The sequence below is a fragment of the Rhodnius prolixus genome, unplaced genomic scaffold (assembly GCF_049639745.1).
Source record: "Rhodnius prolixus isolate KJV_2025 unplaced genomic scaffold, Rpr scaffold_11, whole genome shotgun sequence".
Lineage (NCBI taxonomy): Eukaryota > Metazoa > Arthropoda > Insecta > Hemiptera > Reduviidae > Rhodnius > Rhodnius prolixus.
Genome location: NW_027411625.1, coordinates 17,636,840 through 17,658,579, shown reverse-complemented (window position 1 = coordinate 17,658,579; position 21,740 = coordinate 17,636,840). Strand labels below are relative to the sequence as shown.

The 21,740-nt window shown below is 34.0% G+C and overlaps 1 protein-coding gene across 2 annotated transcripts in view; it reads left to right on the top strand.

The window, feature by feature from the left end:
- pug (pug C-1-tetrahydrofolate synthase, cytoplasmic) overlaps window positions 1–17,462 on the top strand; it is a 53,714-nt gene extending 36,252 nt beyond the window's left edge. For both annotated transcript variants that reach the window (XM_074138833.1, XM_074138832.1), the window contains exons 14-19: window positions 1,448–1,596; window positions 5,219–5,322; window positions 8,489–8,647; window positions 10,724–10,850; window positions 14,265–14,417; window positions 17,224–17,462. In XM_074138833.1, coding sequence (XP_073994934.1) covers window positions 1,448–1,596; window positions 5,219–5,322; window positions 8,489–8,647; window positions 10,724–10,850; window positions 14,265–14,417; window positions 17,224–17,313 — 782 coding nt within the window. In that variant the 3' untranslated portion in view covers window positions 17,314–17,462. The remainder of the gene's footprint in view (window positions 1–1,447; window positions 1,597–5,218; window positions 5,323–8,488; window positions 8,648–10,723; window positions 10,851–14,264; window positions 14,418–17,223) is intronic.
- The last annotated feature ends 4,278 nt before the right edge of the window (window positions 17,463–21,740 follow it).

The window sequence follows — 21,740 nt, the reverse complement described above, 5'->3', positions numbered from 1 at the left end:
TCTTAAAATGGACACCCTGTATACGTATACAGGGTGAACCAGTAAGTATTGTCCATAGGCCTACTGTGTGTGGTACATCTAAAGTGGAGTTCAATGACGTATTGGCCAACTTCATATTTTCCTCTGTTCTTTAGTGACGTCAGTTTGAGAAAATGTTAGGAAATATTTCAAACAAGTGCTATTTTTACAATCTAAGGTTAATTTGCTTAGTTTCAAATAGCACTTGTTTGAAATATTTCCTAACATTTTCTCAAATATTTCAAGAGAGTGTATTTTTTTTTTTTAGTGCAATTTGTAACCTTTGACTTCCTTATTTTAAGACAGCCTACTTTAATATTGTAAGGTTTTTCTGTCTTTATCTAAAAACTTCACAGCTACAACTAGTGCCTGCCACTAGTTAATTTAATAATATGTGGGTTTGATAAATAATAAAACTCGCAAAATTTGTAAGTAATAACCTGATTTATTAACACATTACCTTTACTAACATTAACATTTACTAACAACTAACGCTATTCATTACAGTTACCATTTACAACAGTCACAACAGTTTACTGTTACTTACTCACTTCGTAACGCCACAAAACTGTTCCACGACTGACCACTGGTCCGCACTGCACCGAATTGCGCTAGACTCAACCGCACTATTAAAGCACTACTCACTAACTGACTAACCGCCTAACTGGCTAACTTTGAAGCACTCCGCAACACTGACTCTCTCAAAACTGTCACTTCCAAAGTGTCTCTTCAAACTAACTTTCCAAGACTAACTCAAAACTCACTCAAAGACTGACTTCTCCAGCTGTGTCTGCCTCTTTTTAACTGCGACTGCCCCACTCCGTCTGTCTCACGCCCACCTGCCGCTCACTGGCTGAGGAAAACACATACTGCCACCACCCCAACTGGGGCCGCCCTCTTCCAACTCTCTGTCTCACTCCAACTCCGTCTGTCTCACTCCCACCTGTCAATCACTTGCTGGGGAAAACACATACTGCCACCACCCCGACTGGGGCCACTCTCTTAGCTGGCTTTTACACAGCGGTGGACCGTTTTAGGCTACGGTCACTAAACGGTCAACTCCTTGAACAATCTAGCCCTTTCTTCTCCGGCTCAGGTAGAGACCGGCCTTTTGTTCACCCAGTGGCGGCCTGTTACCGACTTTGGTCGCTCAACCCCTAGAACAATCTACGCCTTTCTTCTCTCCTCAGGTCAACTTCGTTACAATATATTAATTATACAAACAGAACTTTGAATTAAATTAATAGGCCCAGCTGACCAAAGAATATGTTTAACACATTGTACATTTAATAAGAAAAATGAGGGAAAAAAAATTAATAAAAAAAAACTTCTGTTCAAAATATATATATATTCAATATATAAATAATAACCGAAAATATTTCTTACAAAAAAATGTCTGCGAATTATAGTTACTTATTTTATTTTAAAGGCTTAGAGAAGTTTATTAGCATCAAGTGCAGGACTGGTGGTTTGACGCCGAGCGTGGTGGTGCTCGTAGCCAGCGTCAGGGCGCTCAAGATGCATGGTGGCGGTCCTGCCGTTCTGCCCGGTAAGCCTCTGCCAAAGGAATATATCGAGGTCAGTGCATACTTGTATTAAAATAAAAAACACACGAGCACTTTTTACTTTCTACCGCAGGGACAGCGATAGTTACTTTAAGTGAATTTTAAACTGGTAATGCTTCAGTTTTCACCATAAGAACGGCGTCATTATTTTTTGTGGTAATGGTTAAACTAGGTTTCACAAAGAGATCTCTGAGAAAAAAGTGTTTCATCTCGAGACTAAATAACAAAAAAAAAAATCAGTTGTTATACGTTTGGGAGATCCTTGCCCCTTAAGGGGCATGATCATTAACACACAATAATCAAAAGACATTCAGAAAAGCGTGTAATTGTAGAAAAAATAGCCTATTTTCTTCTGCATTAAGACAACGATTTTTATAGGAATCTAGGTGGGGATTTATTCACCCTGCCTATTCTCCTCACTTCGAGGCGAACGATTTCTAGATACTTTACTGCTTGAATTGAAACTTTCTCAAATGAGCAGTTTTCTTCGAGTTCAAGTCTACGATCTTCAATTATCATTCTCTCAAATTAAACTTTACTTTAAGAATCCTTTAAAAAAAAATCTGGTGTTAATACCTGTGCACTTTCTCTTACGACTATTGTCAAAGTTTTAACTCAAAAAGTTTTTTCGAATTCAGAACGTTAAAGTAATATTTACGAGTAATTCTTATCACTTTAGAAAGGCTGTGCCACCCCTTCTCAGAAGTACCCCTAATCAAATTTTGGGATTAAATTTTAAGAAAACGTCTTACATTTATTAAATAGTTGTAATCAATATGCCAAGTTTAAATAAAGTCATTGAAGCCGTTTGCAAAAAAACTCAAACTTTATTCGGTAAAGTGGCTCTTTCGGTCAGCCATTTTTCTTCAAATTTAGAAATTCATTCTCATTTTTGTTTCTTATTAAAACTGTCCGGTAGGTCAAAAAGTGCAAAAAAAAAAGCGTAACGTTGAAAAACACCCCCACTTTGACAATTTCTATGAAAGAATTTTTTTCTCTTTTTCTATGAGAGATAAAATTCCCAAATGTTCTTTAAAATATAGGGCAAATGCTCCTTTATAACTAATTTTTTTGCAACGACTCAGATCTTATAGGTTTCGGGAAAAAAGTTCCTGAAAATGAGCAAAAACGGCTTTTTCAAAAATTGTTCTTGTTTTTCTTCTTGTTGTTGTTACCTATTTCGTAAACAACGTAGCGCCTAAACGTGAGGACCGATTGTCCTCAATAAGGTGTCATTCTATTCGGAATTTTATGAGCATTTTGGGGATCTCGACGCTGCACATCGAATGGGAGAGGAGTTAGCCCCTTGTATGTGAGGTCCCTCCAAAATTATAATTACTAATAACTCCGTAAATCTTTACCTGATTTTGATAAAATTTGGCAGGATGAAAGGGTTAGGGCTCCACTAAGAAACATTAAAGCAACGTGCTGCTCTTTCACCTATTAAGGGGAAGTGTGGCAATCGTTTCAAATTATCGACGCGTGAACCGATTATCATGAATGAAGTGTCATTCGAATGGAAATTTTGTACAGATTTGCATTTTAAAAGTCTCGACGCTGTGCCACAAAAGAAGGGGAGTTTGCCCCACACAAGTTAGGCCCTCTCTAAACCTATTACTAATATTTCTATAACGCTTAGTCCGATTTTGATCAGATTTAGCACGAAAAAGTGATTAAAGTTTCCCTAAGTGATTTAAAGTGCCATCATGCTCTTACACCTACTAAGAGGAAGTGCTGCAATAATTCAAATTATCGAGGCGTGAACCGATTTCCGTCAATGAATTGCCATTCGATTCGAAATTTTATGTGGATATAGCTTTTGTGGATCTCGACGTCTTCAACATTAGAAACGGAGTTTGCCCCACTTAAGTAAGATCCCTCTTAATAGTAAAAAAACCTTTGACTAACTCTGATAAAATTTGGCAGGAAGAAATGGTTCGAGTTTTACTGCGTGACATTAAAGTGCCATCCTACTCTTACAGCTACCAAAGGGAAGTATTACAACCGTGCATATTTGAAGTTTAATTTCTCGATGGCCTTTTAGTGAGAAGTAGTGTAATCGTAGTTTAATTTTTCCTCTTAAAAGGAAGTACTGAAATCGCTGTCTAATTTTGCTGTTTGCGTACAAATACCTTTTAATTTTATTGGAAACGTTTTTCAAAAAAAATTATTTTTGTGGATTCTTTGTGGACCGCAACTATAAGCATTCTTTTAAAAGATCTCTCCGGTGGTTACTTAACACCATATCAGGTTGTAATGAAAGTATTGCTTATTCCAAATTTTAAGAAAATCTGTAAAGCAGATATGTAACTTGGCAGAATAGACAAAAGGTACAAAAATCTCCTTAACAAAAGCTTATAGTATTAAAAGTTAAGTATAAGGGTTGATTAAACGCCAAAAAGTACACAAATCAGCTAGTAACCAACATTTCATTCATACTTTCACTCCAGATTTCAGCCAAATAGAAACATTCGAAAAAGCATGCGTTTATGAAATTATTCTAACAATTGATATCATTTAAGTAATTTTACTGCAATAAGTTTTCATTTATATTTTTTAGAATTTATTAGATGTCACAGACCCTTATGCTGGCCATTTTCATCTACAAAAGATTTGTTCATGCAGCACACTATTTAACATAGATTGATTGTAACATCTTTTGTAACGAAGTAACTGACGCCATCTCTTGGCAGAAGATGGAATCTCTAGTTCCTTAGGGAGCCACGAGGAAGAGCTAGCATAAGTCGGATGTCTAGACTCTCCAGGGGCAAACAGAATTACCGAGCTTACACTGGAAGCTTCCAGCGGATTTTAGCGGGAATATAAAAAGCGAAAGAGCTGATCCAGTCGAGTCAGTCCGATGCAGTGTGGCCCAGTAGTCAGTCTTCTTTGAATAGTGATAGTATAGTCTATGAGCAGTATTTATTGTGAATTTATGTAGTGTTGTTTTAAGTGTTTAACAGTGAACTGTTGAGACAGTATCTTAGTTCAGTAAATAGTCGTGTTGTCAGTAAATTTTATTTACTGTGCTGTGTAATAAATCAGGTTTGTTACAAGTTTAGCGTGTTTTATCATTTACGAACCTACTTATTAACTAGTGGCAGGCACTAGTTGAAGTAGTTGCATTCTCAAATAGAGAGGAAAAATTGTACACTATTCATCTATAATAATCAAACTATTAATCACAGGTTCAAAAGAAAAACGTTATAAAAAAATCAAGAAAATTATGAGGCTAAAGTTTTCAAAACCTTTTTTTAAAAATGCTTACACTTACTTACATCAATGATTTTAAATATTTTATAAAATAATAAGCGTCGGTTTAAGTTCATTCTTCTATTAAATTGATTGTTACTTTACTTTATGTAATAGTCAAGCGTTAAAAATAGTAGGTAATAACTAATCTTGTTTAATATTAAATAATATAGTTTTCATCAATTTCATTCCTAATCTAGGTGTTCCTCCCACAATTTTATTTATGTATATATACAGGGTGTTCATTTTAAGACGGCTCAAATGCATTTCATGATTAAACGGTTGATCTGAGCAAAAACTACGCTATTAACCACTCGACCAACTAAGCAGATCATTTGCAAGTTAGAAATTTATTGTCTAAATATTACTATTTTGTTGTACAGGAAAATCTAGATTTACTTCAGAAAGGATTATGCAATTTGAAACAACACATTAACAACGGAACTAAGTTTGGACTAGCAGTAGTTGTAGCCATAAATGCATTCAAGTAAGACTAGTAAATTTAAAATTACACTTATTTACCTCAATATTATTGAAAACTTCATAATATTATTTTATGTTTTAAACTTTCTCTTATCCTCGCAAAAAGAAGTTTTGTGTCAAAATTCTACCCGGAAACAGTTTTTTGACGTTTCTTGAATAGGAAAAATATTATTTAAGGGCATTTGTATGTGTGATCTGAATATATCAAAAACAGAAATTGGCTGAAACAGCTCAGAATTGACGTTTCATTTTAGTACTATTGTCGGCTAAAATTTCGGCCTAGCTTTCTAATACTATTTTCTCGAAAATGGCTTCAACCTGGATAAAAATTTGTCTAGCCTCAAATTACTGGAAGGTTGTTCAGCATTGGCCAGAGAAAGTCTTTATTATAAAAACTTTTTATTGGTGCTCTCCGTTTGAGATACGATTGGGGCCCTTTAACGTTCATATTGAAGTAAAAACTAGAAATATTGTGCAACGAAATTCAAATAAAATTTAAAACTTAAATCGATATCTTTAAATTTGAAGAGTAAATTGAAAAATTATTAAAAAATTGAAATTATACATATATAAAAAAAATTAAATAGTTTAGTAAAGATTAGATAGATACCTTAGTTTCACGTTTTAACGTAAAAAAATAGAAAGGTGTGGTTGGTATTTATATTTTTTTTAAGTGGAAAATGTTATTGTAGGAGGATGGATGTCTTTGCCTTTTTTTGAAGATGTTAATTAAAACTGTCCGGTAGGACAGTTGTATAAGGGTTGATCGTCATAAACTGCAAGAAAAAGCGTAACGTTGAAAAACACCCAACTTTGACAATTTTTTTCTCTTTTTCTATAAAAGATAAAATTCTTCTTCATCAAACATCTTCAGCCTAGGCCCTCATTTCACCATCTTTTCCAACCCTGATTCTTCTCATTACATTCCCCCTCATATTATTGATATAGAACATATTCTTAGAACCTTCAAAGACAGTATTGACCTCGTAAACGATAAATCACCAACATCGTCACTAAGCAATCATACTGAGTAGAAAACCAACCTTCCAGTTCATAGACAAACAACTACGCATCCTTTCCAACTACATAATAATGATTTTCCTGAATCCGTATCATTATTTACTACCACTTGAACAAACATTAGAGTGATAAAAAAAGTGGTTTTCGGTCGAACCCCACTCCACTTTACTCTATAAAAAATTTTCCTCTATTCTCTTGATTTATACTCTAAATCTAGTTACTTATAATTCAAACACGAGTTTTACAGATAATAAAACTGACGTCCTTGCAATTAGAATTGTTTATCGTCAGTGATTTTAAACATACTTATGAACGACTTAATCGACTTTATTCATCCTTCTCTCCACTACTCTATTTCTTCCATATTTAAATACGTAGATCGCCTTATTCCACACCGCCAATCCAGTCTTTCAATCGTTTAATTCATATCACTCTCACTTTCAATTCACTTTAATTGCTTTTCTCGGTACTCAGATTACAAGCAACTATGACCACACACTTACTTACTGTATGTATGCAGTTATATACTGCTACACCAAAGCCACTTATTGTGGATGATTAGTTCATTTCTTCTGAGGCCATTCATTTCATCAAACATCAAACGGCTTATGCCATACCTTTAATACCACATTTTGTCATTTATGTTGGTATTTGTTTTATTTAATAAATATTTATGAAATTTGTTTTTTATATCAATAACATATCAATCTGATATGTTATTGATATAAAAGCTATATCAAGCTACGTATATCAATACGGTAAGCGTACCGTACAGCTATGCAATATCGTGTTTCACCAAAAGAATATCAAGAAAATAAAAGACATTCTTCTAAAAAACGACTATCCTTTCAACCTTTCCAAAACATTTGGAACGGTGCACAAACTCAGACCACTCAGAATATTCCTCCTGATTAGCTCACAAAACCTCCCATTTTCTGTTTGCTTAGCAACATAAAACCCATCTCCCACAGAATCAAAACTCTCCTAAAAAATTTTCTCTCAAATCTATGTACAGGATTCTCTTCCACCAACAAATTAATTAATCGAAACACTAAATATCAATTAACTTCACTGACAAAACACATGAATGTACCGTACCATACAACATACGTACATTGTAATATAATATAACTCTTGCTACGTAGAAGAATCCCAACAATTTTTACGAAAAAGACTTAGCTTACATAAAATATGAGATATTATTAACAATAATATTGACAGCACTAATGCACACAACACACTTCCAAGGAATGTAATATTTCTCAATTATTTTCTTTATATATTTATATATATATATATATATATATATATATATATATATATATATATAAATTATAAATAGTTCTTTATTTTGTGTTTATTCTATGTTTATATGTATCTCTTTTATAAATTTTATTTTTAGAAAATCTTGATGAAAGTGCTCAATAGTTCCTGAAACGTAAAGCACCAATAAAAGGTTTTTAGCTGCATAAATAAATTTGTAATGAAGACTTAGTGCTCTGATCATTGCCGAACATCCTTCCTCCTGATTCTCTTTAAACTTACCAATTTATCCGCCGCAAACACCCCTATTACTTTTTTTTAAATATTACCTTCCTAAAAAATTGATTTATTCGAGGACTTTTCAGGAGAGAGCTATTTTAAGCACTTCCTCTGCAGCGCTATTACTGTATAATGTACGATTTCACCACCTAATCTAATGAATTGCTAAACATTAAATGAATTGCTGAAATTTAATAATAATAAGTGCTTATTATATCAAAATATAATACAAAATTTGCCCCCCCCCCAAAAAAAATATTGTATTACACTTTTAGATAAAAGACTTCCGCCTGTCTGCCTAGTTAACCGAATTTCAATTTTTTGTAAAATCGTTGGACCGAAAGTTCCTCTAACATTTTTCCGAAAATTGTTTGAATAATTAGAGAACAATAGATGAGATGCAATTCTAGCATTGAAAACCTTCCAAATTTGATGGCGGCGCTATTTGTAGCGGCTAGTGTAATATCCTTATTTACTTACCAAATTTAAGATAAAAGTAACAACAGTTCCTGTAAAATCCAAAATTAGAAGACAATTTATCAATTAAAAATTGATATGAGAGATCACACCTCGGATTTTTTATTTTATTTTATTTTTTATTCTTCTAGAACAGACACATCCAATGAATTGGAACTTTTGAAAAAAGCTAGTGTACAATTTGGTGCATTCTCAGCGGTAGTTGCAGATCATTGGAGCCAAGGTGGAGAAGGTGCATTGGACTTAGCTGATGCAATCATAGCTGCAAGCAAACAGAATATGTCGTTTAGGTTAGATATCCTTTACTCGAAATATCTCCTGTAAACTAACATTGCTGCAGTGATCCCAAGATCACTCCAAAGTCCCCGTAAGCGGGTTTGCTTTTAATAAAGTACTTCCTATCACAACATTGACGTTGCGAAACAAAAAGGGTGACTGACAGACACCTCATAGTTGTTCTTAAGTTCTCCAAAGCTAGTTGATTGAGTAATTACTCAATTATTGTAATTGCAATGGTTGTAACTAACTTCTCACAATATTCTATTGCAGTGAGTTATTAAACCAACTCCATATACAGGGTGACCAGAGTTATATGCTCCACCCACTTTTTTTTTAAACTACGGGAAATTTCGAAAAAATAAAAAACACGTATTTAATCATTTTTAGTCTAGTTTATTTTTCGTAATTGACCCATTTTTTAACCCCTTGTATCTCGAGATACAGCATCCAACTTTGTTTTTTGAAATGGAACGTTATATTTTTTTTGCATATTTTTATAGTATTTGGGCTCCTAAAAAAAAAACAAAAAACATTTTTTGAAATCGGTTAGGTTTTTCAAAAGTTATGGTAATTTAAAATATGAAAAACAAATTTCAGTTTATTGTCAAAATTACGTTATTTTTTTTTAAAGAATCTGTTCAAACTGGATACAATCAACGGATAGACAAGCCAAAACTCTGGACTCCCACGCTTTGCTTGTAGCAGCACTTATGGTGGCGAAGTCAAGATCTAGGCAGGCTAGAGTTATTCGACTTTTCAGATCATCGACTGAAGCCACGGGATTAAGGTTACCGTACACTTTATTTTTTAGATATCCCCACAAAAAATAGTCCATTGGGGTTAAGTCCAGAGACCGAGGTGGCCATAGGATGGGACAATGAGTCCCTAAGCACTTTTCATGGAAATTTCTGTCCAGCTAACCTCGAACAACTCTCGCATTATGTGCCGGGCAACCATCTTGTTGAAAATACATATCTATCCGACGTTGTAGAAGAACATCTTCAAGCAGAACTGGCAAAATGTCTCTTAAAAAAAGTTAGATACCTTTCACCAGTTAAGTTCTCTCTGTAGAAGTATGGGCCGATTAGTTGATTTCCTAAAACCCCACACCAAACGTTTGTAGAAAAAACAACCTGAACGTCGAATAACTCTAGCCTGCCTAGATCTTGACTTTGCCACCATAAGTGCCACTACAAGCAAAGCGTGGGAGTCCAGAGTTTTGGCTTGCCTATCCGTTGACTGTGCCCAGTTTGAACAGATTCTTTAAAAAAAATAACGTAATTTTGACAATAAACTGAATTTATTTTTTCATATTTTAAATTACCATAACTTTTGAAAAACCTAACCGATTTCAAAAAATGTTTTTTTGTTTTTTTTAGGAGCTCAAATACTATAAAAATATAACTTCCATTTGAAAAAACAAAGTTGGGGTTTAAAAAAATGGGTCAATAACTGAAAATAAACTAGACTAAAAATGATTAAATACGTGTTTTTTATTTTTTCAAAATTTCCCGCCGTTAAAAAAAAAGTGGGTGGAGCATATAACTCTGGTCACCCTGTATATTAATATCAATAATATTAATAAAGTGATGTATTAATATCACTTGTAAGAAGACTATAAAATTGTTGAAACGTTGGAGAAGTACTAGTGTTAAAAGTCTTACTGAAGAAATTTTCAGATTCCAATAAGTAAGATTAATTATCAATTGCTAAAGGTCATGAAGAGGAATCTACGACTTACGTTTTGCTTGGGATTCTATGTGACCCTGGTCGGGGTTGTAGTGGAGACTAAACCCAAGTAATTGCGCACATTAACTACGCCTATAATTGTGTAATGTTAGGTGTGGCCTCCTATGTTGTTTTGCCTTATTATGCGGGGATACTCATAGGGTTGCCTAGATTTCTGAAGACATGGTTAGTATACTTCTCCATGCGCGTGATTTATGGAATAAAAAACAATTGTTTTTTTTTTTTAATATCTTGGAAAATCTGTTTAAGAGCTTTAATTTGGCTCGATTTCTAGTATTTTATTAATTTTCTTATGGGCAGTTCTGAGCTTTCTCTTCTTTTTATGATTTTTTTTTCAGGCAACTGTATGAGCTAGATCTGCCATTGTTAGCTAAAGCTGAGATTGTAGCTAAGGAAATGTATGGAGCAGCTCAAATTCTCATATCCGATAAGGTTGTTGCAAAAATAAAATTATTCGAACAACAGGTAAGTTAAAATTTGTTTTTTTAATCCTTGAAAATGACTCAAACTCCAGAGGCAGGAAAGGAATTAGCTGAGTGGTAGTGCAGCTTGTCTCAGATTATTAATGTTAATCTTACGTTTTTAAATCGGTATTTTGCCGGAGTAAGTAGGTGCTTTTTTTAAAGCCTCTTCAAATCCACCGCCCGGAAAAAGTTTCCTTCTGGGATTCCATTACCAGTATCACGAAGAATGGAGCTGCTCCGTGTTATTTCTGGATCACATTGTGGCATAGTGACTCTAAGCATGTTCAAGTAAATTTGTCAACTTAGTTGATTCATTCAATATTATCGATTAACTGAATCAATATACCAACCAAACTACATTTTAATTGTCATTCATTCTGAAAGTTTCCATAGAATAGTAAGTTGGTCATTTATGGAATTTTAGAAGAAAAAGGGGCCAGACATTTACACTCACTCACTTCATCAAAATAATAACTTCTGGCGGGTTTCTTTCATTTCTCGTAAAAATTGGGGTTCTCATTGCCTAAAACTCAATGAGATACTCAACGATGAATAACCAAAATCTGTAAAGGAAGCATTCACACAAGTGGAGTAGGGGTTATCACAATACATGCGCCAGGAGTGGCACATAAAAGATTGCATAAGTCTAGGAAAATGCCCATATCAAAAATTTGCCGATAAGCATCATAGAGTAAGAATAGGAGATATTCCTCTTTTTGATCTCCAAGAACCTCTTGATTTCACTGAGTTAATGTAAAAGTAAGTAACTAAGTATAAAAAAAAACTCTATGTATAAGTGATACATATTTAAACTTCCGCAAAACTAATTTTTCAATTAGTTTAGCACCACGAATTTCTTCCTTCAATTGTCATTGTTATTAAATTAAACTCCTTGATACTAAAATGGAAACCTTTTCAAACTGATTAGCCTTATAATACCTTTATAAATTCTGATACACATATTTCCAAAGGCAACTACTTTAGTTTAGTGAATATTGACAGACATATGTTAGATACATATCACAGAATTCCTCTATCTTGTATTATGCGCGCTTTCCTGAACACCGTGCTAATTAATATATTATTACAGCTTATCTGGAGAGAAAAGGATAGAGATATTTATAGGCAGAATTTAGATAATGAAATTTATGCTGTTTCTCATTTTCCTGCAGATCCTTAACAATTCGCCGACATTAAGCATTCATGTCCTTCTCCTGCTTCCTTATCCTCATATATTAAATCCTACCGAGTTGGGTGTTTACCTTGGACGTGTTCACGTCGTTCTCTATTCAACTTAGATTTTTTATAAGTTTAAGTTAACTTAGAGACTTGAAAATTTACTAACTTGTTACATTTAGCACCAGGATTAATAGTGTGAAATTTTATTTAAGGAGTTATTGGCGATTAACTTTATTGCTAACAAAAGTGAAGTATTTATTAGTGGACTAATTGGTGTTTATGAGGTTGGTGTGGTGGGAGAAGTTTGTGTTACATTCATGCCGAGTTGACTGGTAGATATTGTTTATTAGTTATTTTTATTTATCAATAAAAACTACATTTTATTAACAATTCAGTATGTCTTCTGAAGTAACTAATAAGCAGCTTGCTGCATTAATTGAGAAAATGAATTTAAACCTTTAAGATGAAATACGCAAGAACCCTGCAGAAATCAAACTTTTTAGAGAACAATTAGAAGTGACAAATAAACATATTATTGAGGTTGAACATGCTCAATTAGATATAGTTAAACAATTAACTGAACAAAAGGGTCAAATTAAAAATTTTAATAATCTCAACAGAAGAAACAATATAATTATATTTAATTTGGAAGAGTTAATAGAAGAAAATAAGTTTAATCTAATGCGAAGAATTATAGAACTATGCTCTACTAAGATGGAAGTCACTTTGAATCCACAAGATATTGACAATTCGTTTGGGAAAAAGTAGAGGTAATAGACCAGTTCTCCCCAAGTACATTCGTTTTAGCAGAAGACTGTGATACTTAAAGCGGTAAAAAAACTGAAAGGCACAAAAATTATTGTTTCAAACGACTGATGAGTTAAGAGCTGTAAGAAGGAAATTAATACTATACTTGAAAGTGGCTCACTAAAATAACAGTCTAGCTTTTTTAAGATATAACAAACTATTTATTAATAATAAAGAGTACAACTTAGAAAACATATTAACAGTGTCTCACGAGCAGTTGTCTGCTACGGTTCCGAAGTTTGGGGTCTCCAATCTTATGATATCTTAGAAAAATTTCAAAGATTTTTTTATAAAGAAATTATATGGTTTACCATCCGTCACACCTTCATACATGTTAGCCATAGTGACTGAGTTGCCGCCTTTAGAATACTATACCCTTCATTTGCACTTAAAATATTTAATTAAGTTCTATCTTTACCAGATCACCGTCTATCTAAAATTGTTGCCCTTCAGGTTATCAGAAATAAGAGTCTTACCAGGTTTAAACATTGGCTCATTCTCACCAGGTGTTACCAAATGATTTTCACTGCTCTTTGGTTGTCCCTTCTGATTGCCCTAAACAAGCTTCTGCAACTTCCAAATGTCATTAATAAGTCTCGCCTGGTGAAGTCTGTAAATCGTGCAGTAGTATCCGAACGGTTTTTGTTGTAGAGAGTTTTGATTTCGGAACATCGGGACAAGGTTACTGTCTCCTTCTCGGAGAATCTAAACTACTTCGAACTTCGCTGGCTATTTAAGCTGAGGAGAAAGCTATTATACTTGAGTTGTAGACCTTGGCTTGGGAGAGAGCCCGATGTTGAAATGTGTTCTCCCAGTAATTTCCATACCCGCGAAGAGTTATACAATTTTCTGGGCGAGTACCCTCTTTTACCAGAATTTCGGGTACTTTATTTCGGTAAGAGAAATCTTGCAAGGGATGAAATTGTTTCTTTTTTGTCCGGACAAGTAAATCCTCGCCTACTGATCCGCTATGCTCGAGATGCTTGGAGAGTTAGGTACATCCGAATTACAGATTCATCTTAGAAAATTTATGTTTAAGTATCATCTTTATTTGTGTGATATTTATCATCTCTTATTTACTTATATTGCTTTATTTATTGTCATCTATTATCATGTATTTTACATTTATTTTTGTATTGTTTATTTGGTACATTTCTTTTTTATTTAATTTGCTACTAAAGTTTTCTTTTTTTTGTTTTGTATGAGCTCATTATTATTATTACTATTATTATTTTATATTCTTATTTTTTAGGTCTAGTTTTTGTTTCATTAAAAAAGACAGTTCTCTTTCCATTTATTGTAAACTCTGGCAGACGGCTGCATGTAGCCATGCCGAATTTACTTTTTTTTAAAAAATGATGTAGATGTAGATTCTTTTTTAAAAAATAAAGTATTATTATTTTATTAATAATATGTTATTATTTCACAGGGTTACGGTAATCTACCTGTTTGTATATCTAAAACTGCGCTCTCGCTGAGCGGAGATCCTTCAAAGAAAGGTGCACCAGTAGATTTCAGTCTACTAGTAAACGATGTCTACTTATCAGCTGGAGCAGGCTTTGTCGTGTTCATGGCTGGAGAGGTAAACTATATTTTATTTATTATCAATAAATTTTAAAGTAATTTTTTCACTCAAGAACCAAAAAAAACCTTCCTGATAGATTGTATACAGAATTCAAACATTTAATCACTCATTTGTTGCCAAATATTACTTTGCAATTTTTCAAAATCAATAATTCGTATGAGGAATCGCCTTAACAAAAACTTGGTTTAAAAAGTCAAATTTAAGGGTTAATTAAAGACAAAAAAACACTAATCAGCAAGTAACCAACTTTTCATTCATACTTCAGCTCGTAATTTCAGCCTGTTAAAAAGGTTCTAAAAATCTTTATAAATTTTATAAAAATTGATTTCATTTAAGTAATTTTTGGGCATTAAATTTTTATTAGTATTGCTCAAAATTTATTAGGTGCCCGGGGTTTCTACGGGGTTGAAATTTTATATAGGAATTTCAACCCCACTAGGTTTAATTCTAAGATACGTTTATTTTAGAATGTGTAGGAAAATTAGTTAAAAGTACTGCATAGTATCATAGTATTAGAGAAAATAGTGTCCTCATGTTAGATTATATATTTCACTACGCAAGCAATACATCTAAAGTTTCGGCATTAAAACACTTGGTTCCGTCTATAATTATCTTACAAAACAAAGACACGCCCTTATGCTGGCTATTTCATTTGTAACAATTCTTTTTTTTTTTTTTTTTTTTTGTTAAAATAATGATAAAATATACATATATTATATCTTCATTAATAAATTGATACTTTATTTTGATTCTATTCCATTATCTTTATGGTACCCTATATTCTGAATGAATGATTGATTGATTATCACTTACACATGCACAATAAAATAGAATAAAAGGAAGAGTTGGTCTATTTTGTCGTAATTTAAATCACGGTTTAAAACGAAATTTCAGTCTTCAATTCGTCTTTCAGAAGAATCGTGAGCCAAAATTACAGGGATAATAACTGTTAAGTATGATGATGTATGCATTTAAAAAAAAATCGCGTCAAATTGTTTGCATTTATAAAAACCTATGTGAAACCTAGCGAATTGGTACTTCCGCTTTCTCTCGTTCGTAGCGCGGCGGCACTCTGCGGGACTTTTCACTAAGCTACGTTGCATGTTCCCTTTCGCACACAAACACGCGAACTCTCTCGCATACACTAAAGGAAAGGGATAATTAAATAATAAAAGGGAATTGTTAACGGTCAAATGAAAAAAAAAAATGTTTTAAAATAAAAACAAAAGGAAAGATATTTCATTACAACGGAAACGATACGTTCTACTATTTCATGACTCTAGAATAAGTACAGTCAGAGGTAACTCCCACTGAACCAGACCGTGTGAGTGAGTTACACACAGTCAAGCTCACCTATACTTTGCAATGCAGCACTTCTTGCGTCTGCAGTGTTCTAGACTAGGTGCCCGATGTCTGTCTACTAGTGATGGGCTATTTGTGCGGACTCGGTCCACTGGAACGAATAGGATGGTGAAAAGAATTTATTCAAGTCCCTATTTTTTAAAACAGTGATTCCGCCCCACCCCAAAAAAGTGAGGCAAATTAAAATGAAAATAATTTATACTGAAGTTACTTAGATGTTACACTGAAATATGTACAATTTTCAACTGACTTAAAGCTATTCCACTGGAACGAGTCCGCTCAAATAGCCAATCACTACTTTGACCACAACATGGATATGTACACTTTGAACTTTTACTCGCCAATGTAGATACAACAGTGTTCAGCCACTAAGTTAGAGATTAAGCAAAGAGCTTTTTCTTTTGTAAAATAATAAGATAATATTTTAAAAGCTTTTGATATTCAATTCTTAGTAAATAAATATTTGTTTCTTTATAAGTAATTATCATTTTGATTGATGAGTTAGAATTTTTTGTGTGGTAATAATTTCCTATCCATTTTCATTTCTCTAACTACCTTGAATACTCTTGAAGCAAGTTAATGCTTGTCTTCCAGGGGTCAAGCTAGATAATGACAAAACTGCATTGCTTTAATGTTTAAATTTGACTAGCCTATTTTTGTGTTAATATGAGTTTACGTTGTTAATTTTATATTTATTAGAAAAATTGGAAATTAGGAATAGTACTTTCTGTGTGTTAAAGAAATACAGTTTTGTTATTAACTGGGAAAGCTAACTTTTACTGATATATTTTAATAAATTGCGTGACATTTGTATGAAAGTATATAGTAAGTTCAGAAACTGGAGTCAGTGAACGAGCTGTTGGATCAATTCCAACCCTGGAACTGATTCAAATCCGACGATTCCAAAGGCGGACTCGTTCTGCCCATCACTGTGCCTAGTCCCCCCATTCACAGGCTTTCACCCCCACTACACCTTTACGTTCTTAACTCAGGACCTCTGTTTTTATCCTGTAACTATAAACGTTTACTTAGTTATACAGTATCTATATTATCTTTTACCTTTAAACCCAACTTCACACCATCAATTTTAACACTTTACATGTGCATTAATCGTCCTATTTCAATCTATCAAAGTTAAATGGGTGTTAGACTTTACTGAACAAATATTTTGTATGAGAAAATGGCCAGCGTAAAGATTTGTGACATCTAATAATCTAATCAACCCTTATATTTAACTTTTTAAACTAAGTTTTTGTTAAGGAGATTTTTTTACCTGTAGGCAATTTTTTTATAAGTCGTAAGTGTTGTTTTTTAGGTCGTACAAGTTGAAAGCGATAAAATAGTTAGCCACATCTTTCTAATGTTAAAGAAAATGTTGACTGTGTAAGTTGTAAAGAAAGAAATTTGTTTTTTTAATTTAGTGCTTATTTTGTGCACATAGATTACGAGGATGCCAGGCTTACCGACTCGTCCCTGTATTTATGACATCGAGTTGGATATGGAAACTGGCATTGCACAAGGACTGTTTTAGTAAAATCATTTTTCGTCGCATTGTACTCACTGCACAACACCAGTTGTTGATAGGTTAAGGTTACCTGTGACTAAATGCCCAATTAATATTTTTTTAAATATTTAGTCTTCATATTCTGTATTAAAAAGAGATTTTATATCAAACAAATATTTATGTGTATTTTTATGTCTTATCTGGATGCCTTCCTGCTTTCCTAACGGTTTTTACGTTCTCTACGGCTTCAGCCAAGATCTTCTGGAGTTGAAGATTGATTGCAAAGGGACATCTACGGCCGTTAGAGGTATGAATTGGTTTTAGCCTGGTTTTCTGGCTGCGCTCAAGGCTTGTCTAAGAGCAGTAGTGTTAGTTGGCAACAAGAGGACGGAATGTTTCGGTACTACTATTACCTTAGACAGATTCACTTTCTTTTACCCCCCTCAAAAAATGTACGCATTTCTTTAGACTTAACTATGAGTTTTCATAGAATATTCTTTTTTTGATGTTCCCTGAGTAAGAGAACTGAAAAAAAAAATAGTATGCATGGTAGATAGCATGAAGCATTAAACGATAATTTTATATTTTTGATTAAGGTACTTGCTGACAATTTTTTGGTCAAGAAACTTTTTTATAAGAAATATTTTTTCACTTTAGGTTTTTTTTTTTAATGCTAGGGTTATGCACTATGAAGTCCCATTAGTAAAGTGTACCTTTCTAATCTACTACAAGAAAAATATCTTTCAAATCAGTTACACCCCCACTTTGAAAGTACATAATAATATTAATACAATATACGAGTACATTATTGTTCATAAGACAACAATACAACAAAAATTATCAGCACCACCGTACAACATGGATATCCATCCGACTGCTGGAGGTTGATGTTACATAAGAACAAAAAATGAAAAAAATAAAAATTAGTTACAAATTAATAAAAAAAATTACAATTAACAAATAATAAGATTTCTTGCATAAATTAGCCTGCGAAAAATATTTACATAGCAAAATAAAATTAAAAATTTAACTGTACAATGGGCCATTGGCGATATCTTCACGCATTGCGAGCATACTTAACAATTTTCATGTTCGGAAAATTCAGCAGAATGAACTGAGCTTTTTTTATAATGTTTTTTGCATTCAAATGAAACGAATATTTTACTAAAAAATATTTACAATCGACAAATGTTAGTGAAATAGATAATAGAGTGGAGGGATAATAACAAGTTAGGAAATACGAGATTTTGGCTCAGTTATACTTTGACCACAACATGGACATGTTCGCATTTGAACTTTTAATTCGCCAATGTAGATACAACAGTGTCCAGCCTCTAAGTTAAAGATTAAGCAAAGAATTTCTAACAGGCTAGAGCGCTATCCCACTAAATGGAAACCAGACATAGAACACATATTGCTCTCTTTTTCGAAGAATGAAGAGAAATTGAGATATTACTCTCCTGATTTTAATCAAATCAACCATTGTGACTCTCTTAAACTCATACTGGATCTCTGAGATCAAGCAGAATAAATTGAGTTCTCTATTTAACAGCTTATAAGAAGAAATTCGTTGAGTGAGCGCGATCCAAGACTTTCAACTGATGTCTAAATCAGATTTTTTTTACAATAATTGCTTGCTACATTTTCCAATCAGATGTATTGTTAACAGAAAAAGAAAAATCAACAGAATTATTAGTGCGTAAGGCATTCCAGTGATGGATGCAAAGAACTTGATCATTTATTACTTCCAGGGCTATAATTTTAGGGTCACGATGGGCATGATTTTTCGTTGAAGGAATTCTGGGGCGTTATCAATGCGGGTTTAGAAAGGATAAATCGACAGTGGATCAGATCTTTAGTCTGAGAATGATCCTGGAGAAGGGTAGAGAATTCCAGTTGAACACCTACCATTTGTTCATAGACTTTAAATTGGCGTACGATAGCATAAATCGAAGCCAGCTCTACCAAGCAATGGTAGACCTCAGCATTCCAACTAAGTTAGTGCGCCTTGTTGCTATGACTATGTCTTCTGTCAACTGTGCTGTGCGGGTTCAGTCGGATATCTCCCAAAACTTCCAAGCTTCTAATGGGTTGAAACAGGGTGATGCGTTAGCCTGTTTATTGTTTAACTTAGCTTTGGAATGGGTCATTAGAAAATCCGGAATACAAACCACCGGAACTATATTCCATAAGTCTGTAGAACTCCTCGCGTATGCCGATGATGTCGATTTTATAGGAAGATCTGCCGATGCTGTAAGATCTGCTTTTGTAGAGATAGAAAGGGCTGGCAGAAGTATGGGCCTTCGTGTAAACAAAAGTAAGACCAAATTTTTAACAAACCATCAAAGGTTTGAAGGTCCCCTTAGAGTCGGCGGCTACTCATTTGAGAAGGTCGACAGCTTTGTGTACCTGGGATCTATAGTAACTGCTAGTAGTGACGTCTCGAGCGAGATCAGCAGGAGGATCATATCCGCGAATAGTAAAAGTAAAGTAAAGTAATCGCCTATTTTTTCAGGCGGGGCTTAACGTCCAGCTACCAATTAGGTGTCGCGAACATACTTTACTGTAAATTTCTTTTATTAACCATTAAATAAAATCCAAGGCCTAAGACCGGGAATCGAACCCAGTACCACAATACATCTTAGCTTCGCAGGTCTCGCCTCTAACCGCTCGGCTACCGTGGCGCCTATATCCGCGAATAAGTGCTACTTCGGTCTTTATAGGCACATGAGAAGTAAGTTGTTGGACAGGGCAACCAAGCTAAGAATTTATAAAACTCTTATTCACCCTGTCCTGGTATATGCCTCCGAAACCTGGACAATCACGAAAGCTGATGAACAACGCCCTTTAATATTCGAAAGGAAAATACTGCGTAAGATCTTCGGCCCAATACGTGAGAACACGACTTGGCACCGCAGAACGAACAGAGAGCTGTATGGTCTGACAAAAGAGCCGAATATTATAGCGTTAATTAAACAAATCAGACTTAGATGGGCTGGACACGTCGCAAGAATGGCCCACGAAGAGATCCCGTACAGGCTACTACAGGAAGTCCCTGACCGCAAAAGGAGAGTTGGGCGTCCGAAACTGAGATGGTTTGACAGTGTGACGCAGGATGCCAGGCAGTTATTGCGAACTAGAAAGTGGATGGCGGCTGCAAGAGAGAGGGACGACTGGCGGATTAAAATCGAGGAGGCCAGGACCCAACTAACTGGGTTGTAGTGCCATTGTGAGTGAGTGAGATGGGCATGATTTTGGAGACATAACTAAAATGCAGATTCCAACAAAAGAAGAATAATGGATGCATTGAGACTTCCAGCTATATAATATAATTTGGTGTACATACTAGGAGGTAATGCGAGAAACATTTACATAAAAAATAATAAAAACTTTTCTGTCATTCTTTTGATACCCGCATATTTGGCAGGCAATTACAAGACGGATCGGCAGACCGAGTTGAAGAATCTAAATTTCACTCATGTCTCGACCGATAAAATTAGGCCACATCTTATTATCTGCACATTTGTCCGTCGAAAACTTCTGTTTTAAATCATTTAAATAAGAGGTCATTGACCAATTTGGATGTAAGCGTAAAACCTAAGCATGGTCCTCGTCAACACAAAAAGGAAGACCTTTAAAGGACCATCTTTTTTTGATGTCAATCTTCCGTCTCGTCTAAAGACTAACTCTTTCAACTTAGCCAAGTTAACAGATTTCAAATGTTAAAATATTCTGCAAAAGCATTAAATATTTCTTTGCAAATTATAAATATTATCGGCCTGCGAACAATATCATCGGCATCCATGAGCAGTATGACATTGTTACCGATTCTAATCCCTGAATCCAAAACAGAAGGCAAATCATTAAAAAACTGTGAAAATAAAAAGGGTAAAAAATAGACCATTGCTTTATACCTGAAGAAATTCGGAACCATTCCGAGGTACCTTCTTTGCTTCTAACTGCAGATAAAGAGTCTCTAAAAAGACAATTTAAAATTTCTATAAATTTAGAAGAAACCTCAAGACTAAACAAACAGTTCCAACGAAATTGCTGTCAAATGCTGCCTTTAAGTCAATAAAAAACCAGTATACTTTACTCTTCTTCTAAAGCAGTCCTAGTTTTATTATATTGATTAGTACAAATAAATTATCAATACTGAAACAGCCAAGATGAAATCCAGCTTGGAATTCAGTTAAAAGGTTATTTGAAGTAAAGTATCGAGTCGTCATAGGAGGAAACCAAAAAAAATCTTAGCAGTAGTACAAGTACAAGAAATAGCTCGAAGGATCATTAACATTTCCGTTTTTAAAAATTTGAAAGATGATCAACCTACTAAATGAGGGCGGAGTTATACCAACATTACCAATGAAGTTGAAGAGAGACAACAATTTTTTCATAAACCCTTCCCGGGCATATTTATAGAATTCATAGCTTATACGATCTTGGTCTGGCGC